Raw genomic sequence first — 22,056 nt, 5'->3', positions numbered from 1 at the left:
TTCGGATATAAGTCTTAAACGGACTTTGATACATGTTTTTTGCTGAAAATTGCACTTTTCCATGAGTATGATTAATTTCTAATTGTTCTATATTATTAGGGGATGCCCAGTAAAAGGATGGCGACATGGGGTTTGGCAAGAAATGAGGGAGTGTTAACTCCCTGAAGAGCTAAGGGAGAATAGGGAACTGTCAAGTCTAAGCTTCACAGAGTACCTACTATGTATGCATGTATGTATTAATTTCTGCCTCGATAATGCTAATTCCCCTAGATAGGGTTTGTTAACACTGGCCCTTGAGAGCTCCATTCAAGGTCTGAAACTGATGAACCAATCGGATAGTAGCACAGACATGCCGATAATCTAGTACTAAGTACCCGGATGATGCAATTGCCTATCTCCTGTGTAGATGCAACTCTCTTGCTTAACTCTCACCATTATGTCATCCAATTTGACAACCCTCACATTGTCTGTACAGGGTGATTTCACGATAATAGGAATAGTCGTGTCGCCGTGGGTTATGAACGACATAGGGCAAAACGATTGAAAACCAAATTAATTAATCAATAGGAATGATGTCCCTGAACCTATCCATGCTAAAAAATATGATGAATTATTATTATATTTAATAATATGAGACTTTAAAGGCCGAAAATGTCCGGTCGGTTACGCGTCGCCAACCCCGATTTTGAAGCAAAAGAGCAATTTGCGGTAACAAATCAGTACTGATCATGAACTCTTTGGCAATATTTGCTGAAAAGAGACTCTAGTGTTCAAGAAAATTGCCAGTTTGAACTGAAATGTTTATTATTGAGCGAGAAAAGTCATAAGAAAGAGGTGTCGCCACATTTGGCAACAAATTTTTGCAGTTGTATTAAGTGCAGTGTTTATCTCGCCAGATGGAGTCAGGAGTTTCAAAACTGCCATCAAATTGTTCGCTGAAGTCTTCTTGACAAAACCATTACTGATAAGTCAGTTTTTTTTACAATGAAAACTTAAATTATTATGAAAACCAGTGATTTTTACGTGTGTAGCACTAATTCCTCACTACGCAAAAACCTCAATTTAATAGTATTAAACTAAAACGAAGTCTCCAAAGTTTAGAAAACTTTTAAGGCAGCATTAATTCCACCTCATAACTCAAGAATTGCCAAGTTTCATCTTTTGTATCATCTTTAATCTCACATTTTTGAGTGTCGGTTACGCTGTGTCTGTTACGTAACCGACACAATTTGGCAGGGCCGCTATGTTTGCGTGGACCTCCAGCAGTCCCGCGGAAAGCGCTGATACCTGATTCAATGGCTTGTTTATCAATCACTTTAACTTTGCACTGAATCAAAATAGAGCGTGCCAAAGCTGGATAAAGGAAGTTTAATACCTTTAGAATGAGGTAATGAAATCCTGTTAAAATTGGTGCACTTTTATTTCTCAGGTATTTCACATTTTAACTATTCCTGTTATCGTGAAATCACCCTACAACGAGCGCGCGTGAATAATTGAAACGGACAGCGCACTCTGGTGGCCGCCTCTTAAACCAGGATATTGTCCGCGACTGGGTGACAAGGATCCTGTTCCTAGATTTAGCATCCCTTGTGTTTTCGGCTCCGGATCTTCGCTGTCAATTCTCAACGTTGTCTTGATCACGATCGTTGCGCCATCTAGTGCCTAACAGTAATCCGATCCGTAGTTTCCAAAAATGTTGAATTTTACGACTATTAATGGCAACGATGTAAACCCGGTACACTTGTAGCCATGAAATATGGATGAAAGACTTCAGAATTGGACCGCGTTTAACAGAGAGGAACCAAGCCACATTAGCTATTGCCGAATTTAATTTTCTATGTGAGAACGTTTGTACGGATTCCTTTGAAAATTTTGAGAAATTTGCTTTGCGATGTAGAAAAGATTCTCTGAAATTTGCACAAAAATCCGCACAATCTTTTTCATGTATAAAATTAAATTGCCCAATTAAAATTGGCAGTAGCTGGTGTGGCTTGGTTCCTTTCTGATAAACGCGGTCCAATTTCAGTCTCACTTCTATGGTGCCGTGCTAAGGAAAAACGCCGTATGAACATTCGAGAGTTGTCAGATTTCCCCGCAAAAAACATGTACTTTTGAGGAGGATTGTGCATATTTCCCCATGAAATTTTCAGATATTTTTGACTGAATTGCGAAAAAAGTATCCGAAAAAGTGAAGAAAAATAATCCAAATTTTGCCGGTAAATTCGGTTTTCATTGAAGAATATATGGCGACGTCTAGGGACTCATACAGAGTTCTACCTTATCCCGGCAGTACGGAATAGCGGTTTTACACCGCAATTTACACCCTGTAATAATTCGGGCCGAATACGAACTGACAGGGCGCAATTTCGGCGTTTGTAACTCACAACCATCAGCTGAAGGTAGGATGATGATTGACGACGGCAACATTATTGTCTCTAGAATCAACTTAAAAACATTTTTATGAAGTAAGTAACACTCGAAATGATGGCTTTGCGGTAGAAATAAAGTATTAAAGGCGCTTCGCTATCCTCAATTCTCTCAGCGTTGCCCGCCGCTGATTAGCGCAGCACGGATGAAACGATGAGTGTTATGGGCAGCCAAAACGCCTTCAATTCCGTGTTTATGCAATACGGACATCCAAGGAGCTCGAATAGTTGTATCCAGGCGCTATAATGAAATTATTTTTGTGTTCGTTGCGCATGCGATACTGAGTGCGCCTCGCTTGTTCCTCTTATTATCCATCGTTGCAATCAGTGCGATAAAGTAAACTATACGATTGATTTTTATCATTACATTGTTCATTTTTCGAACCAATCATATTAAAGAAAAATATTTGAATTCGATCAAAAAATAAAATGATTTCAATCGATCAAATCTATCTCGGGTTTTTGATGCTTTATGAGGTAAAACAAAACGATCTATTTGAGAACTCGGTTTAATTTTACCCTGGTTGAAATTTCGGGTTATATACAAAAAGTAGAGAAAATTACAAATCTACACACAATTCACTTCACATTTCTCATGACAACATAGTTTCCCAGGGAAAGAATGTTTTATCAAAGGAAATTTGGCAATTTCTGAAGGCTTTCGTGACGTTCTCTCAGAGTACAGCCGTGCTAAGAAAGAAAGTCATAAGAGCCTACGGACATTGCCAAATTTCTTTTAGATTTTCGGGAAGATTGATGAATATTTTTCTCCCGATTTTTCGGAGAATTTCGTTCGCAACGTTATCTATCGAGACCGAAAATTTCAAGGACAAGAATCCATAACTTTCTCACAACATTCATATTTTCAAAGAGGGAATCTGGCAACACATGAATGCCCATGCGAGGTTTTCACTCGGCACGGCAAGTACTGCCGTGCTAAGGAAGAACGCCGTATGAACATTCGAGAGTTGCCAAATTTCCTTCGATAAAATATTTCTTTTTTAGGAGAGTTATGAATATTTTTCCTTGAAATTTTCAGGACCTTTATGTGAAGTTGTGAACAAAATTATCCGCAAAATTGGAGGGAAAATATTCAGATGTTCACCGCGGGAAATTCGTGTTTTATCAAAAGAAATTTGGCAACGCCTAGAGGCTCATACGGCGTTCTTCCATAGCACGGCAGAGTACTAAGGACGCATAAACCGGGATCCGGTAGTTTTGCCACAGCATTATGCGGATAAAACGTCGGCGGGGAAAGAGCCGGATCTTCGCAGAAGTAACAAGGGCAGACTGCAGATAATTAAATGTAGTAAGAGCGAGTTTGGTCGGAAAAAATGCTCATTCGAAGCTAATTTTTAGTCTGTTTGGATATTAATTAGAGAACAAAACGAGACGGCGAATTAAGCCGGGGAGCGACGAGCAGAACAAAAAGTAATTAAGAATATTAGTTGGCAAAAAATCTTACGTTTAACTCGAATATAATTATTCTCAAGTTTTTCCTCGTTTCTCCGCCGCCGCGTCGTCGTTCTCTCAGCCCGCGACGACCCGCTCGTTTCTTTTGAGCAGCCTTTTTTATTTATACCTCTTCCAGGGCCGCCGGGGAGTCCGCGAAAATCGTCGTTTCCTACACGAAAGAACGTAACTCCATTCCAATGTTGCCAAATTTCTCCTCGCAAATTGAGTAATAATTAAGAGAATCTTGGGCATTTTCAATTGAAAAAATTACAGTTTTTTCGTCAGATGCCATGCTAAAATCAGACAATTTTGGATCAAAATTGCACGGGTACATTTTTGTAAAATGAGGTAATTGTTGTGGTCAATTTGGCAAGCTTGGAATTTAGTTACGTTCCTTCGTCCGGGAGACGACGAAATGACGAAAGGAGAGATTTCATGGAAATACCTGAATTTGTAACCGTTTCACTACGTTCATTCACGTGAGGGCTCAGATCGTTACACGGAAAAAATTAAATTGCTGATTTAACGATGCAATTGCTAAAAAAATTACCGAAATATATTTCAACGTAGATTTCAACGATATTTCAACGAGGTTTTACGGTTAAAAAGATGCTTATTTTACTAACCGCGGTTGGTTAAATTAGCTTCCCTTTCTTTTAAAACGCACTTTTGAAACATGTCAAACATATTTTTGAACCATTTAATTCTCAAATCAGCAATCCATTTTTTCCGTTTTGAGCCAAACGTGTGTTTTTCAACGCGGAAAAAATTAAATTGCTGATTACAATTCAATTGCTAAAAAAGTGACTGCAGTGTTTCAATGTAGATTTTACAACAAAAAAATGCTACTTTAACCACCCCTGTTGTTAAATGAGCTTACAATAGTGGTTAAAGTAGCATTTTTTTGTTGTAATATCTATATTGAAACATTGCAGTCACTTTTTTAGCAATTGAATTGTCAAATCAGCTAATCGAACCAACCGCGGTTAGTTAAATTAGCATTTTTTTTATCGTAAAACCTACATTGAAACATGTCGGACATTTGTTCAGCTACGAAATTATTAAATCAGCAATTTCATGTTTTTACGTGAAGCATAGTAATGGGAAATTTGCAGGTGTTTAAACTTTGACGAATTTCGTGTTTAAGTGGAGACTGCTGAGTAAACTAACACGAGGACATCCTTGGTTCATACATTGAACAATTATTGAAGGAGTCATAATAAAATGATCTGATCCACTAAAATACATGTATTCATATGGGGAATGCCACAAATGACGTCACTAGGAGTTTTTTTTTTTTTTTTTTTTTTTTTCACTTTTGAATCTAATTTTATACTATTTCCCATACCAGAAAAAAAATGATAACACTGGAAGATCAGCTCTCCAAACACTCTCAGATAAAGCAATATGTAGCAATGAAAAACAAGTTAAGCTAAAGGTTTCATTATCCCCTCAACCTAAAGTGAAATTAACAATAAGTCGGTTTCATTCTTTACCGCACAGTGATATTCAAGATGAACTTTGCAGCTTCAAAACTTGGCTGAACAATCAATTAAAAGTTTCGAAATAGCATTTATTTTATTTTACAGAGAGCAAATTACCAGCTGTCTTTGATATTAATTCAAGAAAGATTTCATTTAAAAAAAATTGTATGCAAGACGGGCGCAGATGATCTTAAAAAGGCTGGGCTGTAAAAGAGTCCGAAGCTCCGCTTTCAAGTAATTTATCCTCGAATTAGAAATACGGATTAGCGCAGAGAATAAAAAAGAATAAGCAGCGAATAAATACGTGTGCTGAGAACACGAGCAAAAGAAAGAGAGGAAAGGAGCTAAAACAAAAATATTCGCATAAATCAAGCTCCGCATTCGAAGAATGTCGCCAATCAGTTCTTAATCGGCTTATACGTTCCAACGCGGAAAAGCAAAATATAAAAACGAGGGAAAATTATGCAGTAAAAATGAAAAAGTAATATTAGTATAAACTCCGTGAGTTAGCTCACGCTAACTGTACTTCCTGTGGGTTAATTTATGTATTGCCTCGCAAAAGTTTCGGAAAGCTTCCTCCACCTTTCCACCGCCAGTAACGAAGTCACCGGAACTTGAAACTCTGGGCCTAGCCAAAGGTTGCCACGTTTACGGCTGGATCGACGATCGTTCCTCATAGAGCTTCTTTCCATTGGTGTGCCACATATGGGGTTGTATTCACAGATATTCCCTAAGAACCTCCTTTCCTTACGGGAAAGGAAGACCCATTTTGTTTATATTGTGATCAGGTGGGTTATAATGAATACCTCTAAGTGTCATCGTAAAAAGGACAATTTTTGCCAACCTTGAGCAAAATTTAGGTGTATAAGTTTGAAGAGATAGTATAAGTTGAGTTTGTAGAGTTTGTTGAGCCCTCCCAAGGGCTTAACATGATTTTCCATCGCCAAAAGTACAAAATATAGAAGAAAAAATTAAATGATTTTGAAGAACTCCGAAGTGCAAGCGAACCTACCTTTTAATTTACAAAACACGCAGCATGTTTCCGTCCGGCGACAGTTCACCGCGGACATTTCACCGCGCGACACTTCACCGCGGACAGTCCACCGCGCGACCTCACACCGCTCCGACCTTACACCGCCACGTTATTTGGACTGAGTTAAGCAGAAAGGAACCAACCCACATTTTGGGAAAAATTGAGTTATGAGTGGTTTTGAACTCAACCACTACCCTACTATCTATCGCCAAAAATTCAAAGTTTTTGTTGGAGCAAATTTTGCAGAAATTGAACTTGAAGTTTATCTTTTACATTGAGTCTTATGCAGGAGCCAAACTTTAAACCTCTTTTTCTCGGTTCGATCCCGATGTGGCTTGGTTCCTTTCTGTTAAACTCCGTCCATTTCACCGCCACAATGCCAGGCAGTGCAGAAAGGAGAATGGGAAAGGGAGTAAACAAAGGTGGATGACCCTTGTCTACCTGAGCGGTCTTAGGGAAAACCCAAGAGATGCGAAAGGGTTGCGAAATGACCTCTCGTGATACGAAACTCATCGCAGTCCGATATTAACTGTCGGACTGAAATGTGTGTAGTGCGTTCTTTTACAGAACTTGTTCTCGTCGTTCGTTTCAACAATTGATTTTATTAGTATGGTAAATTTTAATTATTGATGAAATTTTAATTTTTGAAAAGGTGTTTAAGTTTTGGTGCAATTATGGAATTTGTTAATAGCTCTAAAGGAAAGCAGCAAGTTGTTTATAAGTTGTTTATTTATACAGCACTGAGAAAAAACTTTCTCAGTCCGAAATATGGAAGTGCGTCGAAAACTGGAGTAAAAGGTGTCGCCGCAGGCTTCACACCAGGAAAATGGAATTTTTACAGACAGTCGGTACTCACAACCATCCACCGGATCCAGCAAAAATACGTGCCAAGAAATTCATGTCACAACTCAAGGAAGATTCAAAGGTCACAGGGGAGTCTACCCACAGTGTCGTCAGCACAGCTTTAGCTGATTTTCCTAGCTGACTTTCCTGATTGGCCAGTCCTAAGCCTGGATAAGTGTGAAGGAAATATTTGTGAAAATATTATATGCGGAATCCCCTTAAAAGTCGTGGAGCGGTGAAAAGTCGTGGCGGAGAAAAGTCGCGGCGGTGAAATGTCCGCGGTGAATTGTCGCGCGGTGAAATGCCCGCGGTGAACTGTCGTACATTCGCATGTTTCATTATGTATTTTGTATTTTTTGTGATTGAAAATCATTGTAATCCCTGTCAAGTACCCATTTCCAACCTAATACTGATGAGTTCAATTCGCGAGGTTTGCAAAAACTGTTCTCTTTCAAAATCAAGAAATTCTCTCTGATGTATTTTGAATTCATAGATTGCCGAAAGCAATATCAAGGATCCATTTCCGGGGTTATATTTGTACCACCAAATTTTACTTAATATTTGCGGCGATCGTCCTTTGTGCGATGATATGTTAAATTGTTTTTCTTTATACTAACCTCAATCATGATGTAAACCACGGGAGCCTTGCCTGAGAAAATGAGCCATATGACGGATGACTACCACGAAGTACCCGATTTATTCTTTTAGATGTGCTTTTTAGAATATGTTTAATTTGTGCCATAATCTCCTTCCCATAGGTTGAGTTATATTGGAGCGTTACTTTGCAGGTATTCCATGTCACCAACATTGAATCGGTTTCTGATATATGGGGGTAGCTTCAAAAACTCTTGAGCCCTAGCGTCCTGCGTGATTAACGAAAACCAGGGTTTCATGCTTTTTTGGTCTTACGCCTGTCTAATAGAAACCGATTCAATTTGGTTCCGGGTTTAAAGTGATGGTTGACTGTCCGCGTAGGAATCTTTTTCATGGGTCATGGATTCGATCGACATGAATGGACCGAAAAATGAAAACGTGAATCGATCGACATATATGAATCGATAGACACCGATTCGATCGACAAATTATTAAAAAAACCGGTGTCGATTCGATCGACATGGATGGATCGAAAAATGAAAACGTAAATCGATCGACATGAATCAATCGACACTGATTCGATCGACACTTAAACTCCCGTGTCGGTTCGATCGACACGAATGGATCGAAAAATAGAAACGTGAATCGATCGACACCGATTCGATCGACAACCGTGAATCGATCGAAAAACCCGTAAATGGATGGACAACCCTGCGAGTCGATTAAAAAACCCGTGAATCAATCGAATTTTGTCGACGGTATCGGTGTCGATTGATTCACGGCGATCTATTCTCGTTTTCATTTTTCGATCCATTCATGTCGATTGAAACGACACCGGTTTTTTAATAATTTGTCGATTGATTCACGTTTTCATTTTTCGATCCATTCATGTCGATCGAATTGACACCGGTTTTTTAAGAATTTGTCGATCGATTCACGTTTTCATTTTTCGATCGATTCATGTCAATCGAATCCATACCCTCCAAAATGACTACTTGTTTGATTTACTTTCTTTTCTGGGGTAGATTTTGATGTGACGTTCTATTCATTCTTCATTTGTTCTGAGAAGAAGGGAATTAGATGCAAACATTTAGGAATGGACAAAGACAAGGTCGAATAAGTTAGCGTCTCAAATTTTACACATACACTCAGTGGTACACATTATCGCTTCTCTGACGTAAGGGCGGATCTCTATTTCCACATGAGCCGCGGAAAGCATAGAGTTGTATGGAGAACAGGACTCACGTGGAAATTGAGATACGCTCATCTGCCAGAGGGATGACGACATAAGCTTATATTGCCATGCTAAGGAAAAACGCCGTATGAACCTTCAGGCGTTGCCAAATATCCTTTGATACAACACGAATTTCCTGGTATACTTATGAATATTTATCTTCCAATTTTTCAGATAGTTTTGTTCGCAATTTTACCTGAAGCGCCTGAAAATTTCAAGGAAAAATATTCATAAATCTCCTTAGAAATACACATTTTATCGGAGGAAATTTTGCAACTCTCGAATTTTCATACGGTGTTTTTCCTTAGCACGGTAGAAATGATCACTAATCTTGGACCTATTTATTCCGACGTTCCGCAAAAATAAATATTTTATCGACGGAAATTTGGCAGCTCTAGAATGTTCATACGGCGTTTTTCCTTAGTACGGCAGTATACCTCTCCTGCTAGTCTCTTCCTTCAGTTCCTCCAGGTTACACCAAGTCGGAGGCATATGAGTTGCGCAATTATCCACCTCTATGATATAACAAAAAATTTTAAAATTTTTGAGCTTCTCAGCACTTTACGAACTTTAAGAGGCACAGGATGAATATAATTCCCTTCAATATTTTAGAATTATTTGATCAAATCAGAAATCAATTAGAGTTAATGGCATTTATTACAATTAATAAATTTGAAACACGTCGGACATATTTTGAACACTTTAATTTTTTAAATCAGCAATCCATTTTTTCTCGTGAAGCGCCCTCTCAGGGTAGGACCGTAGCCCCCCAATTTTTACTAAGGCACGCAGAAGTCCCTTTTTTGAATAGCGCCGCAAATGCAGACACTCCCACGCGTCCAGCCGGCATCTAATTTAGCAACAGCGTGGGAGCCAATCGGCGTAATTTGATTAAGACTTTTCCCGATTCAAACGGAAGGGGCGGGCCGGGCGGATAATTTCAATAAGCATAAAAGTTCGGGGCCTGTCTCGGAAGCTTTCTGTCCCGAAAACATTGTCGCGTTGACTCGGCGCAGTTCTCAACTTTCCCTCGTCCGGGAATTTAAATGCTACCCGAGTCTGTGGAAGCGAGCCTAGGTCGCCGGATCTCACGGCAATACCCATTTTTCAACGTGTTAAATGTATAATTTATCAAACGATCCGGCAACCGCGATCAGAGAGAGCTCCGCTGCCACGGACTCAAAAGACTGCATTCGCCTCGACTTTCAGCGGAGGAGATGCAGCCTTCAGGCGAGTGACACGAGACGGACTGCATTTTAATGGGACTTTTTAAGAGGAGCGTAAGTAGAGCGAGATTTCTGCGACTTGACAGTCGTTCTTGGATTCGCCCATGCAGTTAAAGAGTTCTTTTTAGACAGGAGGAACGTTCTGAATCTGGAGGTGGGTTAAATGGAGCTGTTTCATAATCCTCGAATCGCTATGATGTAGGGCACATTCTACCTCAAATTAAGCGAGGTGTAGGTTACCGAGCTTAAAAAAGCTCTGAATTGGTTTTTTTTTCTATTAAAATAAGGTCATTTAATGTTCGAATGAAAGATGCTGCTATGCTTAAGAAAGAGCGCTGTATGAAAATTTGAGTGTTGTCAAATGGATCGCATGAACCAGCGCGAATACAGTCTTAAAAATGTCCCTTCCTCCTATATATCTAAAAAATCTCTTGGAAAAAGTAAAAAACTAAAAGCTTTCCCTTCCCACCAAAAAATTATTAATTTTAAAGGAAAATTATTGTGTAATATGAAAAATATAACAATATAAAATTGTGATTTTCTTCTATTTTTGTGTGTTTGATTGCATACTTTAGCCCCTGAAAAATATGAAATATTTTACGGCCTCATGAAATTTCATAAACTATTTCACTGGAATTTCCAATCTTTTTTACGTTTCATGCCACCCTGTTTAAGACACACTGTTCGTACAAATCGACGCATGTCTGAAATTAACATGAGCTGAAAAAAGCCAATTCCTTTCAAAAAAAGACCGGATCCTCCTTAATCCGCTCCAGCCTTTTCCCCACCGATACTCTCCGCCGAAGAAGAATCATTACCTAAAAGGCTCCGAAAGGCTTACAACGAGACTAATTCCTCAAACAAAGTGCCCGGCCGGAGACGAAATAATTAAAGGGTCCCTGAACAAACCGCCGGGGACGTGATTCCAACCGTGTGCTATTAAATTCGTCCCTACGCTGACGTAACAGCGTAACTTGGTAATCCCATGAGCCCCAGAACACACCAAGTTGCATGGGCGATAGGGCTCATCGTTGAATAAAATTAAATTCTTCTGTTGATCGTCGCTCTTCTGACATAAGGACCTAACTACATTTCACGATGAATCCTGATGTCCATGTAACTCAATGCTTCCCTAGGCTCATCCATGAGTGTAGTTACGCCTTTTTGCCAGCGAAGTGACAAGATGAGCGGCAAATTGCCCCGAATCAGGGGAGGTTTGGGCCCGGGAAAAAAGCAATCACAAAGGGAGGAACTCGCTTCACTTGTCTCGGGACTTAAGTTGGGCGTTTGCTGTCGCGATGAGGAAAAAGGCGTGTGGAATGTCGGATTTTGCCGATTTTTCTTGTAAAATACTGATTTTTTGGTGAAAAATATCCGAAACCAGTGACAGGAATGGAAAGTCCAGTAAATTTTCTAAGAGACTAAGAAGTTTTACAAAATAAGTATAAAATATGGTTAATGGACTAAGTTGGACCTAGACTCTTAGGTGAAGGATATTAAAAATTTGAAAATATATGTCGTTGTATTTCTCGATATCGAGCAAAAAATAGCACATAGAACCAATACATTGATTACTTCATCTTAAAGTTCGCATAAACATTAGACATTGATGTGGTATCACGCAAAGACGAGAGAAAAGCATAGCTTTTCACCTGCCTTAAATTACTGCCGTTTATAAGTGTAGGCTTTATAATCGCATCGCTAAATTCGGAAATTAAGCATGCAACAGCAACTATACGAACTCCCGAACAAGAATGTAATGTGGTATGAGCCGAAAATGAAGGAAAATCTTAGCTTTTCACCCGTCTCTTACTGCCGTTTATAAAGCAGGCTTTGGGCTCGTATCATTAAATCCGGAAATGAAGCGCGGAAGTATTCGGAGTCCGCAGTAAGTATGTGATGTAGTGCTATGCAAAAATGAAGGCGTTTGATTATTAATGCAAGTTAGTCTAAATCCGTGTTTTTCAACTTTCACATTTTGACGAAAGAAACACTCCTGTACTCCCGAATCCGGTACTCCCTGTATCTTTTTACCCGACTTAGATTTTTGATTTGCAGTTGGACATGATTGCCGGAAAAAGTCTTTAAAGGTTTTGAAACTCACAAGTGGAAGATCTGGAATCGCATGATCCGTTCGACGTAATAGTCCTGGTTGCACTCCGAGGAATCTCCAAAAGCACGTAAACGCACATCTACCGCGCTTTGTGAGTTTTAAACTCACAAGTGAAAGATATCGAATCACATGATGCATTCGACCGAATAGCCGTGTTTCCACCCATAAGAATCTCCAAAATCACGTAAACTCACATCTTCCGCGCTTTGTGAGTTTTAAACTCACAAGTGAAAGATCTCGAATCACATGATGCGTTCGACCGAATAGCCGTGTTTCAACCCCTAGGAATCTCCAAAAGCAAGTAAACTCACATCTTCCGCGCTTTGTGAGTTTTAAACTCACAAGTAAAAGATCTCGATTCGCATGATGCGTTCGACCGAATAGCCGTGTTTCCACCCCTAAGAATCTATAAAAGCACGTAAACGCACATCTTCCGCGTTTTGTGAGTTTTAAACTCACAAGTGAAAGATCTCGATTCGGATGATGCGTTCGACCTAATAGTCGTGTTTCCACCCATAAGAATCTCCGAAAGCACGTAAACTCACATCTTCCGCGTTTTGTGAGTTTTAAACTCACAAGTGAAAGATCTCGATTCGCATGATGCGTTCGACCGAATAGCCGTGTTCGCACCCATAAGAATCTCCAAAAGCACGTAAACGCACATCTTCCGCGCTTCGTGATGATTAAGATAATACTGCGCACGGATTCAACATGTGATTTGGAAACATACAATATTTCACATTTATTTAAAAAAAATTAATAAAATTCCCAGCAACTTTCATAAAACTTAAAAAATTAATGTTACGGCCCTGTGACCCGGTTGCTCTGGACACTGGTGATCCCGGCGTTAACGCGCTGTGCGCCAGCTAGTACTGGACCCAGCGGCCGGTGTCCCGTGGACCCCGCGCGGCCTTCATGGCCGTAAGACCGGTTAGGAGCCGAGCGTAAGTTACGGGTTTCAGGATCGGAGCCAACCGCTTCCACGGCCGTTGGCAGTGAGGTGAGATTCAGTTTTCGGAAAATGGCGTCACCATCAGATTAAAATTGAGACGGCTACGTGTATATTCGCAGAAAATTATAATATTTTACGTCAATGTTATTCAGTGCGTGAATTTAAAGTTGCCGCCAGCCTTGAACATTTTCGGGAGCGATCGCAGCCACCACTCAGCGTTGTTTATTGAGGTTAGAATCTAGTAAATTGCTTGTCATTGTTGGTCATTGCTCATTACGTGTGTTCGTTTTTCGTTTAATTTTGGAGGTTTTCGATATATTTTCTTGATTCTGTGCGGTGCACGATTGATTCTAAAGTTCTGTGTGATAACGCTTGTCAAATACTTTCGGAAATGCGACGAGAGTTAAGTGAAAATTGTCAGTTTTACCTACACACTGAGCTCATATCCTCTCCTCCTGTAAGTTCGTTTGCAATTCACTTATTTTCCCCCTACTAAGGGAAAGAACTTAAATCCAAGAAAAGCAATCAATTACCTGCCACGCATCTTCCCACAGAGTAAATTACCGCCACACTAAAATACTGATAATGTAGACACAAGAATGTCTATTTACCGATTGCAACTTCATTGTGCCACCTTTGCTTGCTCATAAGATTGGGTTGATTTTTTATTCCATTTCAATCTAATCTCTGGCTTATACTTAAATGTTTTCAATTGAGAGTAGGTAGTATTTCACTCTCCGACATCCAACACCTCCCTTCTCTGTTGCCAAAATAGCTGTCCGCCAGCGGAAGCTATAAGCCAATCTTGCCTGCGTTGATTATCCGATAAGAGCCAGTGCAAACATTGTTGCTGTGAATATCTCTCTGATTCCATATCCCAATTCTAGGGAGCTCAGTGTACTGTAATAGTGGTAAAATTTTGTGTGAATCGCGCTTCAGTTTGCTGAAGGGAAGATCTACAATTTTAACAAGTGTGACAATTTTCGGTGGTATATTTCTTCGCTAATATTTTGTGGAAATTGTATCCGGTAGTTATTGCGGAGAGTTATATCTTGAAGTTTTGTCAACTTTTACTACTGAATTTACACTTTGAAATATTCTCAACCTCATTTTCAAGATTCTGAAGCTTTTCTAGTCGTAAGGAGTAAAAATCTGTAAGTACCTAGACCTACGCCTGTGCTTTTCCTTTGTTAATCATTTGGGTGATTTCCTACTTTGCATTCGTATTTTTTATTGAGGGATGAACCAGGTTTTGTTTTTGACAAATGCTGAATTCTCATTGAGTGAAAGTAATTACATTTATTGAGAACGGGCTGCCAAGTGATAAAAATGATTTTTCAATTTACATTTTTCGCTGCAATGAGTTTTAGCAATTTATCATACCTTGGACAGTCTGTTCTACATTTAAAATAGGTAGCATGAATTTTTGATCTATCTACATTTGTTCCTTCCAGTGCTTCCCCAGTGCTTTATTTATTTCTACGAAGGCTTGCAACATTAAAGTTAGGTTTTTGAAAATTTCTCTTGATATCTCTACACGATGAATAAGCTAACATTCATATGCTGATTTTCTTTCTCAATAAGCATCATCTCTTCTCTAAGATTCATCTCTTTTCTCAAATTGACTTGCTGAACTATCAGCCAAGGAGTTCAAATCTCTCTTGATATCTGAAACATGATCAACAAGCTAACGTTCATATGCTCTTTTTCTTTCTTAGACATTGAATTATCCATCACTTTCCTGAAACTAAATTGTTATGAACTATCAACAAAGAAATATATACCTATTTTAAAAAGAAGGAAAGAAAAAAAATCTTGTTCAGAAATTGACACAAGATAATTCACTCAATGTTTAAAACTTTGCTGGAAAGTTTTTCTTTTCTAAGTATGTACTTTAATGGTGAATTTTCAGCTGTAGTTCCGAAAAAATCCACCACGTCGCGGACAGCGGCGGCGCGCAGAGCTCCGGCCGTCCAGCCCGTAAGTAGCGCCTAGAGCGCAAGCTGCCTATGCCGCTCGAGGCCGCGACTTACGGTTTTCATGTCCGTAGGACTCCGCATCGTCCCCGCACGTAGCAATCCGGCCGTCAGGCGCGTAGGCGAACGGTAGTGCCATATAGCCCATCCAGTCCGTGCTCCAGGTCCGCTGCTTATGGCCTCCACGGCCGGAGCTTTTTTTGAGTGCATGAGATATGATTGTCCACAGCCGATGATAATGGGCCACTAGATGAGGTCTAAAGTGGAAGAGAACGTCACATGTTTTCTCTTCAAAAGCTTACACAGAAAAATTCGCACAACGAAAAGTTTTGAAATCAACCTCTAAACAAGATATTAACCAATTGTTAAAACAGATATCGACGGTGAAACTACCAAACCACGTATCTTGGTTTGCGACGTCGCAGACTTCCTGTCATACTTTATTTTTTAAATGAAAAACTACTTAACGTCCAGTCTTGAAAATTTCTGCGATTTTTCCTCCTCGTGCGGAGAAAATTCTGTGAAAATTTCAAGGAATGATATTGATTTGGTCTACCTCAAAAAAATAAAATGTGAGCGTAGATTTTTAAACACCGCAAACGAGATACGTGGTTTGGTAGTTTCACCGTCGATATGTATATGAAATGGAAGCTCAGTTATGGAATGACGTCATTTATATTTTTGCCATTTAACCAATGTTAATAGAAAACACGTATATCTTGTTCTGGGGTTGATCTTCAGACTCTTCGTTGAGCAATTCGTTTTCCCTGTGGACTTTTGAAGAGAAAACACGTATGTACTTTAATCCATACCTCGTCTAGAGGCCCATTGGCCTCAATATTAAATATTTCTATCGAAAAATGCAGCAACATAGGAATGATCTTACGTCGTTTTGTATCAGCGCGGCTAGAGTCCCGTCTCTTTGCGCCTGTGTGCGTGCGTCTTCACGCGAAAAAGGGTCTAAAGAGGCGTTTTAGGTTCTACATAAAGTTATTGAAAGTCGTAAAAAGTTCACGGAAAAGTGAAAAGACGTAAGTCCTCCCCATCCCCCACCCCCGCCACAAAGCTGAACGCCCGTAAAGCAATCTCCCACAATTACTCGATGCCTCTACGTGACATAAAATCCCCGGCCATAAATACCACTGCCCAAAGTCCAAGGTTGCCAATTAACACGAAAAAATACGATATCCCACTTTGAATCCTCATAAAATTCGCCGCAAATTGGAAGCACTGCCTCGTAAAGTCGCTCCGATTTACTAGCGCTGAGACTGAGTTACTTACTAGTGCGCAGATGCCAAAACTCCACCCGGAATAACACGCATCGTGGATAAGAATCTGAGATTTTGAGACCCTGCGCCTTTTACGATGCCGTCGAGCGGCCGAAACCCGAAATCCTAACGATGAAGTTGCGGAGGGTGCTTGAAACTTTGCAACGTTGTAATTTAATTGCGACCAATCCGGCTTTCGCAGTGAGTTTTCAGTTACTGCTTCTCAGGATCGGACCGAACGGATTTATTTTTCGGCTGACCAATTCGAGGAGCTTTTTATGGTCCGAACACTGCGGGAAAGTAGTGGGAAACATCTGGTAGGGACTCTTTCGACCTAACTGTAGATTAAGATATTATTGTAGTCTCGCTACATTCGGGACCGATTTTGGCGTGTTAACGACATTTTTTTTAAATCTGTCCTTACAGCAGCAGCGTCGCAAGTCCGTACACCCGGAAGTTGATTTCTCCTTACGAATGTTTTTTTTAATTTCTTGCTAATGGAGTTTCAGGAGGGAGGGGAAACTAATTCACGGGGATTACGAGGTAATCTTTGACTACTGACAAGTTTTACAGAATTTTTTTCCGGAAAACTTGCGAGAATATGGTTCGAGTCCAAGTTACGATATCACGAATTTACAGACGCGGAGAAAATAGTTTTGTGAAAAGCTTTTTCTAAAAAGTTTTACCGAACAGAGGTTCATGTTTTGTACAGTTGGGAAAAATCCAAATATCAATTTTTTCTTACAGCGGAGGGAAGTTACTTCTCTGATTTGAATCTGAGAGGTAAAATCGCTGACATTAAAATATATCATGATTGGATATTGAATTGGTAAGTAGGATGAAAAAAAGCTTGTTGATCGATATTGAGCAGAATTTTCACTGATCATTTCCAAACATGAGATAGAAGGAATTAGTGCATAGATTACTGTAAAAAATGACGATAAAGGAATATTTATTTTTCCAGCTTTTAGGTCATTGTAAATAAACCGACAATATAGCTAATTGAACCTCGATAAAAATAAAAATGAACTACGATTAATTCACATTAATAATTTTTATTCGGAGGTTAAATATACTTTTCACACTGATACAAAGTTCAGACGCTAAAATTGGGAGTTATCAGTCGTTGCTCAATCGTTGAAATTTCAAAATATACTTTTGTTTTCAAATTCAAATTTTCACCGAATTAATTTCAATAGTTCAGAAAAATAGATAATTAATTTGTTCTTGATCCTCGTTGATTGCTAAAAATTGCAACACCTGCGCAAATTTCAGGGAGCAACACTATCGATTAGTTTTAGTTAAAAAAAAAAAAAAAAAAAAAAAACACGACCGATAACTCCCATTTTTAGTTCCTAATTTCAGCGTGAGAACTCAATGCGCAATAAATGTGAATAGGAGCCTTCGTTGTTATCTAATGTACGGTTTTTTTAAGACATGCATCTTGTCTTTGAAACCATTATTGTCATTAATGTTCACGACTTTCGCACAATCGACTATATTGGACGCACTGTCCCCTTCCACAGGAGGGCAGGATACCGGATTGAGTTGTTTGAAGGTTACGAACATCTATGAAAACATTCAAGATACACATTTTCCATTTGTATGGGCGATTTTGCATTGGTAAGGCGCAAAGATACAACTATTCGCACTCTCCGGAATGCGTGAGGTATCACGGCCTATTTGAAGGCGTTTTCAAAACCGTAAAGTTTTCATATTGAGATTGTTATCAGAATGTTGAAGGAAAACAGTCAAGATCAGCGTGTAGGCAGTGTCATACGTCACATAATTATTCACAAGGGAAAACGCCGTAAGAGCCTTCAGGGGTTGCCATATTTCCTTCTAAAAAGGACGGTTGTACTCAGAAAGCGATTTTGCAAGTTGACAATAGGGTTGTTCGTCCATTTAAATCAATTACAAAATTTCGATTTAAGACAAGGCAAGCTGCTTCACCAAAAATTGCACGCATTTAAATGGAGGAAAAGCAGTGTTGCCAATTTTCAACGATCGCCACTGGTCACTAGCAACACATAAAGTGGATTGCATTTTGCAATAAGGAACCACTATTTCTGGCCCACACTGGGGAAAAAAACACATTGGATCTGGAGTCCAGACTCGTAAAAACATCGACAAGAAAAAATACTCTTGATTCAATCGGATTTTTGCTTAAATCAAGAACCAAGCCTCTTAATTTGAGCGGATTTCCTTTTGATTTACGCAAAAATCTAAGTGAATCAAGAGTGTTTTTTCTTGTCAATGTTTGCAAGAGTCTGGACTCTAGATCCAATTTGTTTTTTTTTTTTTTTTTCAGTGCATTTTAGAACAACATAAATGTCATTGTTTTCCCTCTGCAGATATGTACTTTTATGGGAGAGCCAGAGATAGTGGTTTCTCATTGCAAAATGTAATCCATGTAATAATTGGCAACTTTTGCAGATACGACAATGTTACGTATTTTTACTGCTTCCTACCGTAAAACAGTCGACAGCAAGAATATGCTGATCCAAGATTACATTGATCCCGGCGAACAGTGCAACATTCTTGGCGGTTTGTGACGTTTAACCCTCGAGAATTCTCAGCGTGAAGGGTTTTTAAAATGATCAAAGAACTAGGGGGCTCCGTTGAAGGGGGTGCCGGCTCTTTTCACGCGGGAAACGATAGCGCGTTAGATAGTGGGACTCCAGAGCGACACTCGAGCTGGAAAAAGGAAGAATTGAGAGGTACTTACGATGCAATAGACGAAGGCGTCTTGGCGCGTCTCGGAGACCGACGTCACTTGGCCTTGCTTGTAGAGCTCCCAGCTCCCGAGGTACAGGTCGCCCGCGTACACGCCCGGCAATGAACCGCCCGACCACCGGACTTCGATGTTCCCCTGCTGGATATGCCACCTGAAACAGAGCAAAGCGAACGTAAGTATTCTTGTTGCCTGTAAGGAGCAGTAGCTATAGAAATGGGTTAGTTGGACGTATTTACGCCGGAAGGATCAAGAGACGGGTGGGGGAGAAGGAGTGTGTTGGTTAGTTGCAGATCGTAAGAATGAATTGGAATTATAAAGCGCCAGTGACGAAAGCGGCCACAGTGGATCGAGTCAATTAGAGAGGTCGAACATGAAAATTTTGACTAAAACTGAAAATTTTAATATTCATTTCGTCAGATTTTAAATTTTAAATAGTGCTTCTGCACAAAGAAAAAAACTTCGTGCGTGGGACCCGAAGTTGAGGTCATATGGATCTCTGAAGTTTTCGGATCACGTATCTAAAAACTTGAGGTCCAGCTGCCGGAGTTCGGGTCAGACATCTGAAGTACGTCGATATATACCGAGGGGTTTGGGTCACACATCTGAAGTAATCCGGTACCTACCAAAGTGCTTCGATGTCTGACCTGAACTTCGGCAGCTCGACCTCAAGTGTTTTTAATATACTTCGTCAAATTGTCGAAGATTTACATCATTTGTACTGTAGAATATTCACTGACATCAAACGCTGACAAATTCGCTCAATCAACCTTGAATTAACATAGAATTTCACGGAACATTAATGCCTGCTTATTCAGAGCATTATTATCCAGTCGAAAATAGCAAACTATTTAAACATTGAATCTAGGAGAAAACGATCAAATAATCGGCTCGACATTCAACGAAAAACGCCTGATTTGACTGTTGTCCTGGACAAATCCATTCGGAATGCATTCGACTCGCTAGAACGAATCGAGAAAGAAATTCCGCCTCCATCTCGCGGCACAAACATCTCCCCCGGAATCCATTTCCGCTCTGCCAATCAAAGGGCCGCATTTTAATACTTTCAGCCCAGAAACGTAGACCCCGCGGGGAGGGGGGGGGGCTCTCTGGATCCACCGAAACTGACCTACAAACGATCACCGCCAGACGAAATTCAAAATGCAACCCCCTCCCCACAAGGGGTAGCGGGGGGAGGGGGTTGGTTTACGGACGTGTGCACGTGCTGGCTCCTGCACGATCGCAAAAAGGCTTAAAAAGGCTCCCGAACAGCTGCAACCCTGAAAGGATCTCGCTCACGAGTGCATTCGGTGAAAACCACGTATGCGTAATGCTTCTTGAATAGGAGGTCCGCTGTTTCTATACGAGAGGATCCATTTCCATTTCGTCGGCGAGGAGAAAGACAAACACTCGAACAGAGAGAGCCGAACGCGAAAAAAAAGGTGCAAGCAGGAGGAATCCCTGACCTTAAAACAGGATCGCATCCATATTTAAATCCCCTGTTGATGTACTGAGCAAATACGTCTTGCCGCCGCAATCCACCGCGATAGGTGTGTCGAATCCCCATATTTTGCGGTGGAAGTATCGCGGTTCGATACGTCGCGGTCGAGCTGATATCGTTGGATTTGGAGGGGTTGAGCAGCCACCGTGCTTGTAACGCTCGCCGGCAATGTATATTATATTGTAGGGGTAGTTGCCACGACGGGACGAAATTTCACTCAAATTCACGCTACAGTACATTTCAGGGATCAGTAACATAGTTTGGTTCTAACATAGCACTGTATATTGCTATTATCATGCGATCAAACAGTGCCATCAATGTATTAAGGTCAAGTGCTGTGATTGGTCCAAGTTATCGAATAAGCCAATCAAAACACCTGAGTTTGAAGATTTGATGGCTCGATTTGATCATGTGACATCAGCTTTGAACTTAATATGATTACCTGAATATCCGATCGAATTAACCATACGTTTCGATGAGGGTCATTCTTTTAAAAGGAGCTAGGCCGTGTGGATCGTGCGAGTTGCACGAAACAATAAAAATATACAATGCAGTGGCGTGGCATGCTTTGCGATAAATCGATTGATCTGTCATTTGGATTACATTTTGCAATAAGGAACCACTATTTCTGGCTCATTTTAGAAACAACATATATGCCATTGATTTACCTATGTAGATACGTTGTTTTACGGAAGAGCCAGAGATAGTGGTTCCTTATTGCAAAATGTAATCCATTTAAACCAATGGGAAAAATCGATTACCAGGGTGTTCGTAGCGAACACCTTAATAATCGATTCTTTACTACGGAATCAAATTTAAACTCGATCATTCACGCCACGCCACTGATACAATACGCATTTTGGAGGAATATTAGACTAACATTCACAGAATTGTTTTCACCAAGGATGGAATGAAACGATCATAAAGAAAACCGGCATTTATGTAAACACGGCCACGAAAGATACATTTTTAGGTCAACCATCGCCTAATTGAGGTCTCGGCGTTTTCTGCGTTAGGAATTTTTCTCGAGGGCGAATGCTTTGCTGCTGAGGTCAGTAGTGACATTTTTTTATCACCAATGAATATTCGTCTGGGAAAGACTCGTTTGTTGGAAAAGTCTCGAGTTCCGAGAATGAAGAAAATTAAGATCAATTTTGAAACAGCTCTGAGAAGTACGCACACAGAAATTATCATCCACCTTGTCCCTACTAGTTCCC

At 40.1% G+C, this 22,056-nt stretch overlaps 1 protein-coding gene across 1 annotated transcript in view; it reads right to left on the bottom strand.

Moving 5' to 3' along the window:
- The window catches only part of LOC109035266 (protein O-mannosyl-transferase TMTC4), a 220,756-nt gene that overhangs the window by 18,117 nt on the left and 180,583 nt on the right, over window positions 1-22,056 (bottom strand). Inside the window, exon 11 of the mRNA XM_019048839.2 lies at window positions 19,333-19,492. Within this exon, the coding sequence (XP_018904384.2) occupies window positions 19,333-19,492 (160 nt within the window). The remainder of the gene's footprint in view (window positions 1-19,332; window positions 19,493-22,056) is intronic.

The sequence above is a fragment of the Bemisia tabaci genome, chromosome 7, assembly GCF_918797505.1.
Source record: "Bemisia tabaci chromosome 7, PGI_BMITA_v3".
In the NCBI taxonomy this organism is placed as follows: Eukaryota; Metazoa; Arthropoda; class Insecta; order Hemiptera; family Aleyrodidae; genus Bemisia; species Bemisia tabaci.
This window is presented reverse-complemented; position numbering and strand designations above follow the sequence as displayed.